Source organism: Camellia sinensis, chromosome 2, assembly GCF_055761805.1.
Source record: "Camellia sinensis isolate YWXY chromosome 2, ASM5576180v1, whole genome shotgun sequence".
Taxonomy (NCBI): domain Eukaryota; kingdom Viridiplantae; phylum Streptophyta; class Magnoliopsida; order Ericales; family Theaceae; genus Camellia; species Camellia sinensis.
The window spans coordinates 105698474-105713436 of NC_138962.1; the positions used below are offsets into that span (position 1 = coordinate 105698474).

At 47.5% G+C, this 14963-nt stretch overlaps 1 protein-coding gene across 1 annotated transcript in view; it reads left to right on the top strand.

Moving 5' to 3' along the window:
• Window positions 1–343: 343 nt before the first annotated feature.
• The window catches only part of LOC145817405 (uncharacterized), a 29191-nt gene continuing 14571 nt past the window's right edge, over window positions 344–14963 (top strand). The window contains exons 1-3 of the mRNA XM_082912736.1: window positions 344–744; window positions 997–1158; window positions 1245–1808. Coding sequence (XP_082768862.1) covers window positions 373–744; window positions 997–1158; window positions 1245–1808 — 1098 coding nt within the window. The 5' untranslated portion in view covers window positions 344–372. The remainder of the gene's footprint in view (window positions 745–996; window positions 1159–1244; window positions 1809–14963) is intronic.

The window sequence follows — 14963 nt, forward strand, 5'->3', positions numbered from 1 at the left end:
ACTTGCATACATGCCATATTTGTCTTTTCAAAATCGCATTTTGAATGTTGTCCTGCAATTGTTGTTTTCTGTTTACAGGAGGGTTCCCATACCATTCGCGGGTATGGGAATACTGGTGCGCGGGAGTGGTATGACGAGCTCCCTGATGCGGTCCAGCGCATCGTGGACCGAGCGGGCTTCGGCACCTTCTGCCGAGGGCTCTCTAGGTTGTCCACCTGCAGACCTCTTCTTGCTGCTCTGGCGGAGAGGTGGTGGGACACCACCGATTCTTTCCACTTTTCTGCCGCAGGGGATATGACGATGACCCCTTATGACTTCTCGATGCTCACAGGCACCGGGGTAGGGGGTGATCCGATCCCCTTCGACATAGCGATGGATGAGTGGACCGCCGCTCAGGTTCATTTACTGGGGGAGGCCCCTCCGCTAGCTCGCCCAGGCTTCGTCCGCTATTCCTGGTTCGAGGCACAGTTCAGGGTCCTGCCCGCATTGGGGGAGGAGACTCAGATGACCGAGGAGGACGTGGAGAGATATGCTCGGGGCTTCCTCATGTTCCTTTTCGGGACTACTATCTTCGCCGACCGGGCGAACACCGTGCCTCTCTGCCTTCTCAGTGCACTGGTGGACGTCCGAGATATTCTGCACTTCGATTGGGGCGGCGCTGCTCTGGCCACCTTGTACGGATATATGAGCTCGGCTTCTCGCGGCAGCGGCCAGCTGCTCGGAGGTTACTGGCGAGCTTGGGAGGTACATTTCTTCTCCACTTTTCATTTCTGTCTCGTACTTTCTGTACTCTGTATACTGCACACACTGCGGTCTGCTTTACACTCACTGTATACTGTACACACGGCACACACATACATTCTGTTTTACACTGACTGTACACTGCTCACACTGTACACTGCACACAATACACTGCACAACACACGGCTCTGCCATTTCTGCTTTATTCTGTATACCCTGCTTTATCTGAAGGTCATACTGACATCTGTTTTGCAGTTGTGGGTTTATGCCTACTTCCCTAGGCTTGCACCTGTGCCAGTTGCGGAGCCTCCTCCGGCTGTTCCTTTCTCGAGTCGCTTTGACGGGGGATGCACCCGGCGACCTCGGGAGACATTCGGCTTCTTCCGCCGATACTTCGACACCATCACCCCCACAGAGGTATGCTTTACTTTCAGTTCGTTTAGCTTCGCTTTCCCACTGCATGTTTCAATAACAGTAGATAACAAACTGTCTGTTACTTTCAGATCACATGGCGGCCATGGGCTTCCTTGCCGTCGGCGATGCGGGGTCGGTTCCCTGGTGCTGAGGAGACCTCGCGTTTCCGGATTCTGCTAGAGGGCCCGGTCTGTCGGGCTTGGTACCTGGGGGAGCGTTTTCTACGCCAGACCCGCGGGTTACCTGAGCAGATAGTCCCGGCTCACCCTCCTGCAGAGATGAGGGAGACCGAGGGGCTGACCCCTGAGCAGCTGGATGATTACTCCATCGGCTGGGAGGAGGCCGGCTTTCGAGGCACCGGCGACTATCAGGAGTACGTGCGGACGTACCTGATGCGACCTTTGAGCGGTCGTCGAGCAGAGGGGGCCAGGCCTGTAGCATCGGCGGCTGGGGCCGGAGCAGGAGCAGGGGCTGGATCTTCGAGGAGGGCCCGAGTCCGTGGCAGGGGCGGAGCGCGGGGAGGACGAGGAGCTGGCTGGCCTGCCCTGCCTGCTGTACTGACTTTCCAGGGGCAGGGTGGGGCGACCTATCAGATCCCCTTCGCCCCTCCACCAGCTGGGCATGAGTTCACTGATGTCCCCGACTTACCGCCGGTATGTTCTACTGCATTTTGTACAGTTATTCAATTCAGTTTACTTGATATTCCACAGAATATTGATGCATCTGATACTTTTGCAGGCCTCTTCTGAGTACACCCGTCAGTCGTTGGCGATGAATGCCTCGATGATGGGGATGCTCCAGCGGACATTTGACCTCCTAGCCGTCTATAGCATACCGGTATGTCCTTCTGACACTGGCCTCAAACCATTCATTCACTGCTTTACATAATCTGATGCACGGCACAACACCTGATACACTGATCTCACAGTATCTGAACACTGCATACACTGCACTCTGCACTGATAAACTGCTCACAGCATTCATACACTGTACTCACACACTGCATTCTGCACTGATAAACTGCTCACGGCATACTGATGCATTTCCCTTTTTGTGTACTTTTCAGCCTCCTTTCCAGATTCCCATGGCAGGAGGTGCTCCAGCTAGACCTTCTATCCCTGCTCGGGCGAGAGATGAGGAGGGCAGGATATTTCCCCGTACCAGGGGAGGGCGTACTCACGTCGGGAGTAGCTCGCGAGCTCCAGTCCCGGATGATGACGACGACGAGGAGTCAGAGGCGGAGGCAGGGTCATCGGAGGAGGAGACCGCAGACGGTTCTAGCTCGGGCTCTGATGACGACGCTGACGATGCTCCTGGACCTTCGTCCAGGAAGAGGACCAGGACGGACTGACAGCCCTTGGAGTCGCTGGACATAGATGCAGATTTTTGCTATCTTTTCTTTCTTTCCTTGTACTTTTCTTTTTGTTGGTAGATAGATTACCTTGTACTGCCGCAGGCAGATTTTGTTTCCAAAACTTGTACATTTGAAAAGCTAAGTAAATGAAACAGACTTTTTATCTGAAAAAGTGTTTACATTTACACATTTCATGCATTGCATCGCATCTCATCATGTTACACCTCAATGTAAATGGAATTGATTGGTTGTCTGAAAATTGAACACTTGCACTGTAATAATCAGATAACTTAAACAGCTAACAACCGAAACAACCCAAGCAACCCACTGCCTGATTCTTAGACACACAGCCCTTACTCTGTTGGGGATTGATCTGCATACAGCCCAAAACACAGCATTCAGTTCATTCTGCACACTGCAATTCTCAAACAAGACAGCCCAATCTAATCAGGACGGACCTCAAAGATGGAACCGGTTGGAGTCGGAACACGTTCCAATGTAGAGAATGGCACAGCATTCTGAGCATAAGCGATTTTTGAAATCGAATGAGGGTTTTTCAAACCGGGATATCGAGCCTACCACTGAACAGAGCGGAAAGGACTCAAATATAGGTACACGACCTAAACACAACGAGACACGCTCGGGAAAGACTAAAAACAAAAGACGAGACCGTCAAATGAAAGAGACACGACACACAGACGCGTAACCAAAGATGGGGGACCTCGGACCACGAGGAGCCAGTTCAATCTGGGTATTGTTTCCCACCCCTTCTTATTTGTGATTCTCACATCACTCAATTCTCAAGCTCGGATTTTCTCTCGAAACCCTTTTCCTCGCTTTTCTCTCAACTTACACCTCTCTATTCTTCATTCTCTCATTTTTCATCCCTCCCCGGGGTGATTGATGGATAAATGGAAAGGTGCGGGTTTATGCTCGACACCGTTAGCTCACGGCTATTCTTCGAGCAGGCAGAGTGCTCTTCTGGCAAGTACGTCGATGACGGGGGAGAGACAGAACGCCTGGCTCAACTGTGCCCCTAGTTCATCATTTTAACCATTTTTTGTTTTTGCTTTCTACTAAAACAGTTTTGATCAAAATGAGAGTCGGATTGACGTACTTGTTCAATTTTTGATTTGAAAAGCATGCAAGTCAGGCAGCAAGCACTGAAAATTTTCCTTTTAGGTCCAAGACAATGGTCCGGTTTTGGAAAAATGAAATAGTTTTCGAGAAAATAGTCAACCTCAGTAAAAATTTTCAAAAACTATTTTTCAAACAGCTGATGCTCGACAAGCATGGAGCTTACTCTTCGAGATGCGCGACCTCGGATCGGAGGCAATGGAAAATTGCCCCTGGTTTGAAGGAGGGTGGGAGGCAACGGAAAGTTGCCCCTAGTTTGAAAGGCGGCTCACAGCGGCTCGTGGCAACGGAAAGTTGCCCCTTGTTTGGGATGGTGCCGCAGCAGTCCGCAGACAGTCTTCATTGGCGGTGGTCGAACTCTCAGACACAGCGATGACGAAGACGGTCACAATATATGGACACAGTCACCTTGAAGGGTGTTGGCCACTGGACTTTGGAACGAAATTGAAACCATTGCATGGACTGAGACGCTTATGAAAGCGTTGGGGGCTGGACTTCATGATGAAGTTGCCTACGTATCCCAAACATGGGAATCAAGCCTTACGTAGTTCCGGTTAAGGTCCACTCGGGTATTTTAACCTTCACTTTGTTTGGCTCTTATTTTTGCCAAGGCGCCCAATGCGGGTTTTCGACCTTGCGAGCTTCTTTTCATTTTCTATTTCTTCTTCATTTCTTTTGCATTTTTCTTTTTCTTTTCTTTTTGGTATCTTTTGTCTTTTCTTTTCTTTTCTTCTTTTTTGTATTTTTCTCTTGCTCTAACTTTTGCCTGGGTCGCCCTTCTGGGTTTTCGACCCAGCGAGCCTCTCAAAGGGTAAAAGTGTAGCAAGTCCATGCCAAATGGTTCCTGAACTGGAAGCCTCTCCGTGTCTAAGAGAACGGCTGTTGCACTGATTTGCGGAGAACCCATCAGGGTTACTCTACGAGCTTCTTCCGGCGAGATCTACTCCTTTTGATTCGGCCTTGATGCTTCTTGATCGAAGGCTACCTCAAAACTGGCCACACGGGCCTTTCATGGCGTTTGTCCGTTGAACTTTTTGAACAGTCTGAATGGGTTCAAAGTCGGAGCGGGTTGAATCTTAAGGCTGAGAGCGATCCTAAGCTGCGCGATCTCAAGAACGATTCCACACAGGTCTTCACAAGGTCGCGTAAAATATTTGTTTTTGAAAGTTTTTAAGAAAGCGACGAATCGCTCGTGCCGAAGATAGTGTGGAACCAATCTGGATCAGGCCAGGGTCCTTCTCAGTACTCACGCCGACAAGCATGATTTCATTCATAAAAAGGCTTAGCACGCCTCTCTTTCTCTCAAAATGATCAAAATTTTACAAAACCCAAGGAATTCCTTCCTCTTCGTTTTCATCACCGCAGTGTTCAAAAAGTTTTTTTTTGAAAACTTAGGTTAATGCTATGAGTTTGGCGCGCAGGAGAGCAGGCGAGATGTACTGTCAGCCCAATCAAATTCTCTGGTCCTTATGCTGAAAGCAAGCATGAAGTTGAGATAGCAACAGCTATTTCAATCGGCTCTGTTGGTGTAACTGGCCCCTCGGCAGGAACAGACTCAAAACAAAAACAGATAATAATAAAACAAGACGGTGTTCGGGACAACAACCCCTGAATCACCGGGTATTATATACAACGGGGACTGACTCGATACAACAAGACAGACCCTTAAGCAAAAAAAGACTGACTCAAGACAAAGAGACAGACTCAAAACAAAAGACCGACTCGATATCCAAGCCAGAATTTACAAAACTCGGTTTCACCGATGCTCAAAAATGCGTGCCAAACGCTTCATCAAAAAAAAAACCAAATGTTGCCCGCAGGCGGTTCACTTTACATACTCGCAGTATCTGAGCCCTCGAAATCCAACAACTGAGTGGTGACGGGCTTGCCTGAGGTAGGTGGTAGGATAACCTTATTATCAATCAAATCCTGCACTTCATGGCGAAGGCGGGAACATCCATCGGTGCTGTGACCGGACTGTTGATGGTATGCGCAGTACAAGGTAGCATCATGGGTGGCGGGGAGATTCTTCGGGAGCGGTCGGGGCTCCAAAGGCTTAAGATGCCCATTCTTCGCCAATATCAACAATGCCCTAGACAAAGGCATGTGGAGGTCGTGAAAGACTCTGCGCCCTCGAGGTAGGTACTTTGCAGTTTGAGGATTCTTGCCAGACGCGCTGGCGAAAGGATCAGCTGGCGCTGCCTTGGCTTTTTGAACCTTTCCCGGTGCAGGGTTGGGAACAACAGGAACTGTTTGGGCATGACGGGGCCCATCCCGGTTTTCTGCCTGGCTTGAACTGCCTTTGGTTGGAGCGGGGAAAGCATCATCTATAGCTTTGGTCACTATTGCGGATGTTTGTTGCTTGTTCATCCCTCTGGCCTTCAGAGCCTCGACTGCCCACAGCAGTTGTTCAATAGGGTCGGCATCTACCTTTGCCTTGTCCTTTCCTTTGGCCTCAGCCTGATCGAGGGTCGGGGTTAGTGCTGACATATCGTGGCTATAGCCAGAAGCCATCTCTGGCTGGCTGAGCTCTATCACAATCCGCCCCAGTAGCGGGGGCTCCTGTGGTACAAAATTCCCGGCATACGGTGCCGCTGGTGGTGAAGCCGACATTCCATAGGCGAGGTCTGCCACAGACCTTTGGAGATCGCCTATCATCCCCATCAATTCGAAGGTGGTGGGATCACGAGCCTGGTATAACTGGGGAGCCCAAACCGGGTGCACAACGGGCGACCTGGGCGGATATGACATACTGATGCTGGCTTCATTCTGCGGAGTGGTTCCCTGCTCCGGTGCGGCTGTCATAACCACAATTTCTTCTGAACATTGTGTCGCCATAAATCTTGCCTCAGCAAAGGGGAGACACTGGCTGTTCTGTATCAACTCTGCAACTCTCTGGACTGAAAGAAAAACAGACAGCACTTCAGCCCAAACTGATCAAACACGGGTGTAGCCGAACAACTGTTCCCTACTGCTGATCACTGTTCCCAGATTTCTGTTCCCCAAAATACTGAATCTGATACCCGCGGATAACTGATTCTCAAATTCTGATACCAATGCCCTTAGGCCTGATGCCCCAAACTTGCAAACTGGTATGTACATTCCTGTAGAGATACACTCTAAAAGCACATAGCAAGTAAGAGAGAGCCAAAACACCCCTATGTTGGGGTAGGGTTTCCCTGTCCTATTTTGTCAGGAACTAGGATTTCACTACGCACGCAGCGGTTTCAAACAACCTATAATCGGGTAAGCAACCTGTCCTAGCTTGGAATGGTCACTATGGATTCCGAATATGCACTAGGTCGAATGGTCAAAAAAAGGGTGCCCCGGTAAACCGGGGTTTGTGTTCCCATACTGTCAGAGCCCATAGCCGGTCAGCCTTATGGACATGCCTTGACAAGACAAGCCTCCGGCAAACCGGTCAGGAATGGCAGATGGCAAACACTGTGTTCCTAGGCGCACCAATGCACATGCAATGCAAAAAAACATATAAATGAGATCAAAAACAGGATATCACGAGTTCGAGTCAAACTCTCTAAAACTCCCCAGCAGAGTCGCCAGAAACTGTAACAGCGCCCGGGGAGGGGCCTCGTGCTACAGTTCGGACTCTCGATTTGTGTCACGGTTCTTAATCTGAACCAAAGAGTCCAAATCTGGCAAATCGTTTTGAGAAACAGATTTTTGAGAAAGTAGTGCCAAACATGGACTGCTTTGCCAGATACAGAGTCGCCACCTAAATATTTTTAAAATGGGGAAATTTAGGAAACCCTGACTCGGTGCCGAAGGCCACCTGTCCGTCATCACCGGAGTTGTCTCGGCTCGGGAGCTTGGGTACGATCGGGGAAGGTCAGCTATGAGCACCCCCTTTCGCCCGGTCCGAAGACCGGCCTCTACTAACCGTGATATCTGATTTTGAAAACTTTATGTGTTCTTATTCCGGTTATTAGCCTAGAATTACTATGTTATGCGCACAGCAAACAAGTATAGACTAGATTGCCTAATTTGGAAATAAACATTGCATATCCGTTTGGTTTGAAAATGCTTTGGAATTTGCTACTCGCAAGTAGGCTAAAATACGGATTTCAACGAGTTTTTCCAACTTAAACAATCCGGCCTTCACCCACAGGCATTCAAAACAGTTTAACACATAAGCATCTAGCCACATGTTAAGCATGCTGTTATGGCAACATTCACACTCATGCGATATGCTAAAGCGGAAATACTTACATGGTACTCCGCGCCAAAACAAAGAACTTGTTAGTAATCATGCATGATCCAAGTCCATGTGAAGTGACTAATGCATCGCATACAAAATGTCGCTAAGATAGGCTCGGCTATCCTAAACATGTCATGTGAAAATGCACAATTATCACGTATTCAGTTTGAAAATTGAAGTATTGATGCAATTAGCGTGATGTACCGAGCCTAATGCATGTAATACAAATGCATGGATGCACACATGCATAGCATAAGGTATGCTAAATTAGACGTGACCTAATACTAACCATCAAAGCAGGTAAGTAAAAGGGAAGAAAGAAGTGGGGATTGGAAGACATTCACACACCCACACACACTTATTACAGATTTGCCCTCGCTCGGAGGGACCAAATAAATATTACAAATTAACTAACTACGCAAGCTAATTAATATTACAAATTAACTAATTTAATTAACAAATTAAATTAAATTAATTAAAGCAGGAAAGCGTCTCGGGAAACGCGCCACCATGCGCAAGCTGCCTCTGTTTTCCTCCCTTTCCTCCTCTGGAGGTTGTCAAAACCTCAGGACTACATCCTTGGATGCTGGGAGACACCACCGGCTGGATGAAATTTCCACCGGCACTGAGATGTTGCCACCGGCACAAAATTGAAGCTGTCGGCAGACAAAAGATTGCCGGCCGGCACCTTACACTGCCGGTCGGCAGAGTATTCCTGCAGAACCTGCAACCCACAGCAACAGAGGACAAGGCAAAGCATGGCAGCACATTTCAAGGCATGTATGCACCAACCATGTCTCTTATCATTGTAATGACTCAAAGGGACATGTGCCTCGATTCTCGGACCACCAATCACGCATTTCCATGCATGATGGCCCAAAGAACCGAGTATGCATCTTTGATTTCAAATGTATGCACACCAATCAAACAAATAAGGCCCAATTCCTATCACCAATTCAAGGAACAAGGCATGCATGCGAAATGCAATGCAACCTAGGCATACAAGCTAGGAGTGCAACATGGCATGGCAATCAACTCATGCAAGCATACAAGCATGCATATGGCAATGCAAATGGATGCAAAGATGGACTTAAACATGAATTAGGCGACTCTAAAATAGGCCTAAAACAGTAGCCAAAAGTGCTAAAGAGTGAGAGCTAAATGGCATGCACACACACATGCTCATAAGGACCAACACTTAAGCATGAATCAAACAACATTCAAGCACACTTGAAAGAAGGAAACATGGACAAATTAGCATGCAACATGAGCCTTAAAATCATGTTATAAAATGATGCCAAATCAAATTATAAATCAAGTCAAGCATGCAACAAAAAGTCCAAGTGTTCAAGGCAAGTTGATAAGGCATTGAACTACACTTATCATGACCAAACATGGCATGCATTAAACAACTAAAAATAGATTTTTAGCTCATAACAAGGCCAAAGGACTCCTTAGATAGCATCTAAGTGGCCCAAATTCAAAGGCATGCACCATGGCCAAAACATGGAGCATTGCAACACATGCTTTCAAAGCATTAAAGAGGCATGCGAGGCAATCAAACAAGCATGGAAATGGGACTGAAATGACATATAGAATGATCCCAAATCACCAAAACAATGCAAAGATGGCATGCTACACATGCACATACTCAAGGCCAACAAGCCCAAATGCAAAGGAGCCTTATAATGCATGCTAAAATCGACCCAAACGACTATGGACAGATCTAAAACATGGCAAAATAAGCATATAACCTTCACAAATACAAGCCTAAAACATGCTCCAACAAAGGCTAACAACCTAGACATGTTAAGGCACAAATATGGCATTACAAGGCAACTATGCTAAACATGCATAAGGTTCCAAAACCAACTTTAAATCATGTTATATCATGGATATATAAGCATGAAAAACAAACCAAATATGCTCAACACACACTCAAGCATAGGCTTCTTTAAGAGGCCAAAATGTGCCCTTTTCAAGGACAACAAGGAGAGGGGGTGGCCCTCTCCTTCTTGGGACTTCAAAGCATCATCTTTACCACTGAAATCCCTCAAGATTTCAGTGGTGAAGAGACCTCAACACCAAAATCCCGGAGCTAGCACAAAATGGCTCAAAATGAGGCCTTTTGGGGCTTAAGGGTGGTCAACACCCCTCAAACAACAAAACACTCTTAATAAACAATAAAGAGGGCTTAAAAATAGAACTTTTTTATGTTATACAATAATCACAAAAACAGCTCTAAGATAGGTATAAAATTGATGCAAGAATGGGGAATAAAGGTGTAAGTTTCTTACCCTTGTAGTCCTCTTCAACAAGGATGCTCCAATGGCCTCCTTTGGCTCCAAATCAGTCAAGAAGCTCAAGAACAACCCCTTAGAACTCTAATCTTAAGAGGAAGGTGAAACACTAGGTGTTTGTGTGCAATAGTAAGGCACAAAACACCTAGTGTGCAAAATGGGAGGGAAAGAGAGATAGATTGAGTGTATCTAACCCTAACCCTAGAAAACCAGAGCTCTCCTCTGTCTTTTCTCTCTCAAAAATGTCTAAGCCTCTCTCTCTAAGCCTTAGAGAGAGCCCTCTCTATAAGCCTCTTGTAAAGCTTATTCAACAAGCTTTGCAAGAGGGAGATCCCTCCATACACGTGTATGGAGGGGAGAAAAAGTTATACAGCTGTCCTAAAATATCTGCAAAAGCAGATGAACAGCAATCGGCCGGCAAAAAATGCCATCTTGGCCAAACAAAGTGCCGACCGGCACAAAAAAGTGCTGACCGGCAACAAATAGTGCCGACCGGCAAACTATTTTGCCGGTGGCAGCAAAAACCAGCCGGTGGCCTCTAGCCACTGCCGGTGATGGGTGGGGATGGTCTACAAGCCCTACCCTGCCCTTCCAAGGCAAAACACAAGTGTTCGGTGCAAAACCGGACACTGAACGGTCAAGTTCGGAGATTCTGAGGTAGGGCGCGAGAGCCAAAACCTCCGGGAACTCCAAACAAACACAAACAAGGATAATCACCGAGTGTTCAAGCGGTGACGTCCGAGTCTTGAGGACGGTCAAAAATGGGGTGTCTACAGTTGCCCCTCTTTGACAGAACTCGAAAGTCATAACAATGACGGGAGTGAATGTCAAAGCCTAGAGACGACCCATTTTTGACAAGGCCGAAGACTTAGACAAACATGCAATACAAATAAGATATGCGCCCGAAGGCAGGGGCAAAATGCACGACAATGCACAGAGCCGAGCATAACTTATGATCATGCAAAGAAAGCTGTAATGAAGCGAACATGCAACAATTTTAAGCTAGCATACCAAACTACACTACAATGCAGAAAGGATGTAAGAGAATTATGGAATTCTCAATACGTCTCACTCGGGAGATACAATACCTGCGCGGCTCGTCTGGTTGCACCAGCTTCAAATGAACCGTACATACAATATCGTGCCTGAAAAGAAAACAAACTTAACAGGTACAATATTGTTAGCAACATGCATGACAATGCAAAATGGATGAAAAACGAAATGCAATATATACAAAACAATGTATAAACAATGCAAATGCAGATGCAATGTAATTGAAACAATGCAAGCTACATGCAAAGCAATTGAATCGTGATCCAATCACGAGCGGTTCGAAACCACACCTATGTCAAATAGATTGATGGAGGTAACAAGTCTGTCTACCATAGAACGGTCAACTGAACTATGAGTATTGTAGACAGACGCAAGAACAAGTATTGGGTGGAATGACACAAGTGGGGAAACAACCCGCTGGAGAAAGGACTACGATCCTAATGCCGGATGCAAAAATTACACTACAATGTAATGGGTGGATATGGCACGCAGGCCAAACCAAATCTTGCCTAGGAAAGGCATGCATACATACAAGCCATGTGTAACACAGAAAAGGTGCCGCAACCCTCAACCAACATATCAACGTGGAATCGGCGCGATACACATACAGAACTGTGTTCTAACATGAAAAGTAAGGGCACATACCAGACCAAGCTCAACCTGGAAAGGCGCAAGCCATTAGGCGGAAGGTGATGCAATGAATGCATGCAATAACAATGCAATATTTACAAATATGCAATGGAATGGATACAATGGATATGGCATACAAGCCAAACCAAATCTTGCCTAGGAAAGGCATGCACACATACGAGCCATGTGTAACACAGAAAAGGTGCCGCAACCCTCAACCAACATATCAACGTGGAATCGGCGCGATACACAAGAACTGTGTTCTAACATGAAAAGTAAGGACACATACCAGACCAAGCTCAACCTGGAAAGGCGCAAGCCAAAGGCGGAAGGTGATGCAATGAATGCATGCAAACTACAATGCAAATGCATGACAATGCACTATGATGCAATGACTATGATTGCAACTTTCCCTATCTTACCAACAGGGTGATATACTAGGTTGGTTCAGTATCCAGAACTGAGGCGTAGACATGCCGCCTCAACCTATGGGGCTTCCATACAGATTTCAAGCCGAGGGTAAACCTCTGGGTATTTAAACCAGACTTTAGTCTCGGAACTCCCGAACCTTTGCGTTCTAGGCATAAGCCGTTCGAACTCTAGTTTCCACCGTCCCCGTTGGTCTTCTAGGAACTCATCGCAAGCATAGACAGGTGGCTTTACCAGACCACCGAAAGTCGTTCGGGCACGACAAACACCGAAGGAATTGCACCTTCAGAGGATTTAAGGTCTCCTAGACCGGGATGCAAAATGTATGCATGACAATGCATGTTTTTTTGTTGTTTTTTTTTGAAATGCAAATGATGCATGAAATGCATGTTGCATGAGATGCGCGACAACACGCGGCTTAAGATATGTACAAAGCAATAGTGTGCACACCAATGCAATAAAGGTCTTGCACCTTCCAAGGATTTAAGGTCTCCTAGACCGTACGTGTTTAAGGTCTCACCAGATCATGCGTGTTTAAGGTCTCGCCAGACCATGCGTGTTTAAGGTCTCGCCAGACCACGGGGGTATTTACAAGACGCGTGACAATGCGCTGAAGGTTTCGCACCTCCAAAGGATTTAAGGTCTCCTAGACCGTGCGTGTTTAAGGTCTCGCCAGACCGTGCGTGTTTAAGGTCTCGCCAGACCGTGCGTGTTTAAGGTCTCGCCAGACCGTCGGTATTGCACGACGGTATGATGCGCAAAATAGCGCAATGCGTTAGGCAACGCGAGTGCACAAGACAGTGCGATGGAATGCATGCAAAATGCAATGAGATGCGCAAAACAGCGCGAACAATTTTGAAATGCACAGAACAGTGCGATGCGCAGAACAGCGCGAGGTTTGAAATGCACAAGACAGTGCAATGCGCAGAACAGCGCGAACAAAATACAATGCACTAACAAGTGCAAGTAAGGTGCGCAAGATAGCGCGAACAAAATACAATGCACTAACAAGTGCAAGTAAGGTGCGCAAGATAGCGCGAACAAAATACAATGCACTAACAAGTGCAAGTAAGGTGCGCAAGATAGCGCGAACAAAATACAATGCACTAACAAGTGCAAGTAAGGTGCGCAAGATAGCGCGAACAAATGCAATGCACAAAATAGTGCGATGCCAAGTGTGACGTGCATGCCACACGGAGTGTAAATGGGCTTAAATGCGCAACAACGCACGTATTCCGGAATGCATGACAATGCATGGAATGGAAATGCAATGATGATGCATGAGAAATGTGCACGACAATGCAAAGGGGTGCGTGTTGCAACGCATGTAACACGTGCATAACAATGCAAATGTGTGGCGCGTGACAGCGCGATGTAATGCACCGAAGTAGTGTGATGAGTTCGTGCAACACACATGGGGCAACTTTTGAATTCAAAAGGATACAAAAAGGATACACCTTGCACGAATTCGAGTGCCACGCACTGGAGACACGGCCCGAAGTCAAAACGGAGGCCGGTTGAACATCGGAGATGCACTTTCTTGCACTTTCTTGAGCTATGAAGACCACAAACTTCTCATATGGCCTAACCAAGGCTGTGGGAACCCCACCGGCAGTAATGGGAGGCCACCGGCTGGCCGTCGGCACAAAAATAATTCTATCGGCACAAAAAAGTGCCGGCCGGCACAAAACATTGCCGACCGGCAAACAGTTGCTGAATCGGGGCAGTTTTGTCTTTTCACTTCGGGCATTATAAAATAGGGCTTGAAAACCCTATTCTTCACTTTTCCACCGCCGAAAATTCTTGCCCTCTCTCTCTAGAGTGCTTCTGTCTCATTTTTCGCCCGTTTCTTCGCGTTCTACGCCCGTTTCGTCGTCGGATTCGCGTTTCTCTTCGCGTTTCGGACACTTTCCACCGATCACATTCTCGTTTCGGCGCCTCGTTCGGCGTTCTCGCCTTCTCGAGGTTTGTTCCCCTCACTTTCCTCTTCATTTCCGTGTCCTTTCACATTCCGGCCTTCCCGGCCATTTCCGACCCTCTCGGGAGTTGACTTTTCAGTTGACTCTTCGTATTCCGGCTCGGTTTTCCTTTTCCGGCCATTTTCACACCACTCTCTACATGGCGGACGACATTCCACGTGTCGGGACTCCCCCGGACCACGAGATGGACCCCGGGGTCGAGCTCCTACCACTGAGCGAGCGCCCGTTCGATCCGGCGACCTACCGGCCGGCGATTCACGTTCTGCCCCCAGACGGCCTGCGTCAGTTCCGGAGTTTCGAGAGGTACGCGGCCCCTGAGCTACTGCTGCGTGAGCCTACCTCCCACCTTTCATTCGGCACTCCCGAGGTAACTCTTCATCTTCTGCTTTACTTTCTGCAATGTAGGATACAAAACTGCCATAGTTAGCTGTATTCTTTAATTGCTGAAACCTGATATGCCGTAGACCGTAGTTGACTGTAAACATACATACAACTGATATCTGCTTGAGACTGACACATGCACACACACTGCACTAGTCCTGAATCACCCAAACACACGGCACACACTGTATTCTACTGCACACACACTGGTACCCAGTATTTGTCTGAATCTGTTCGATTTGCACACATGCCACATCTGTTCTGAAACGCCCAAACACGCTGACACAGCACACGTATTTTCTATAAGCACACCGGCACCCGGTATCTGC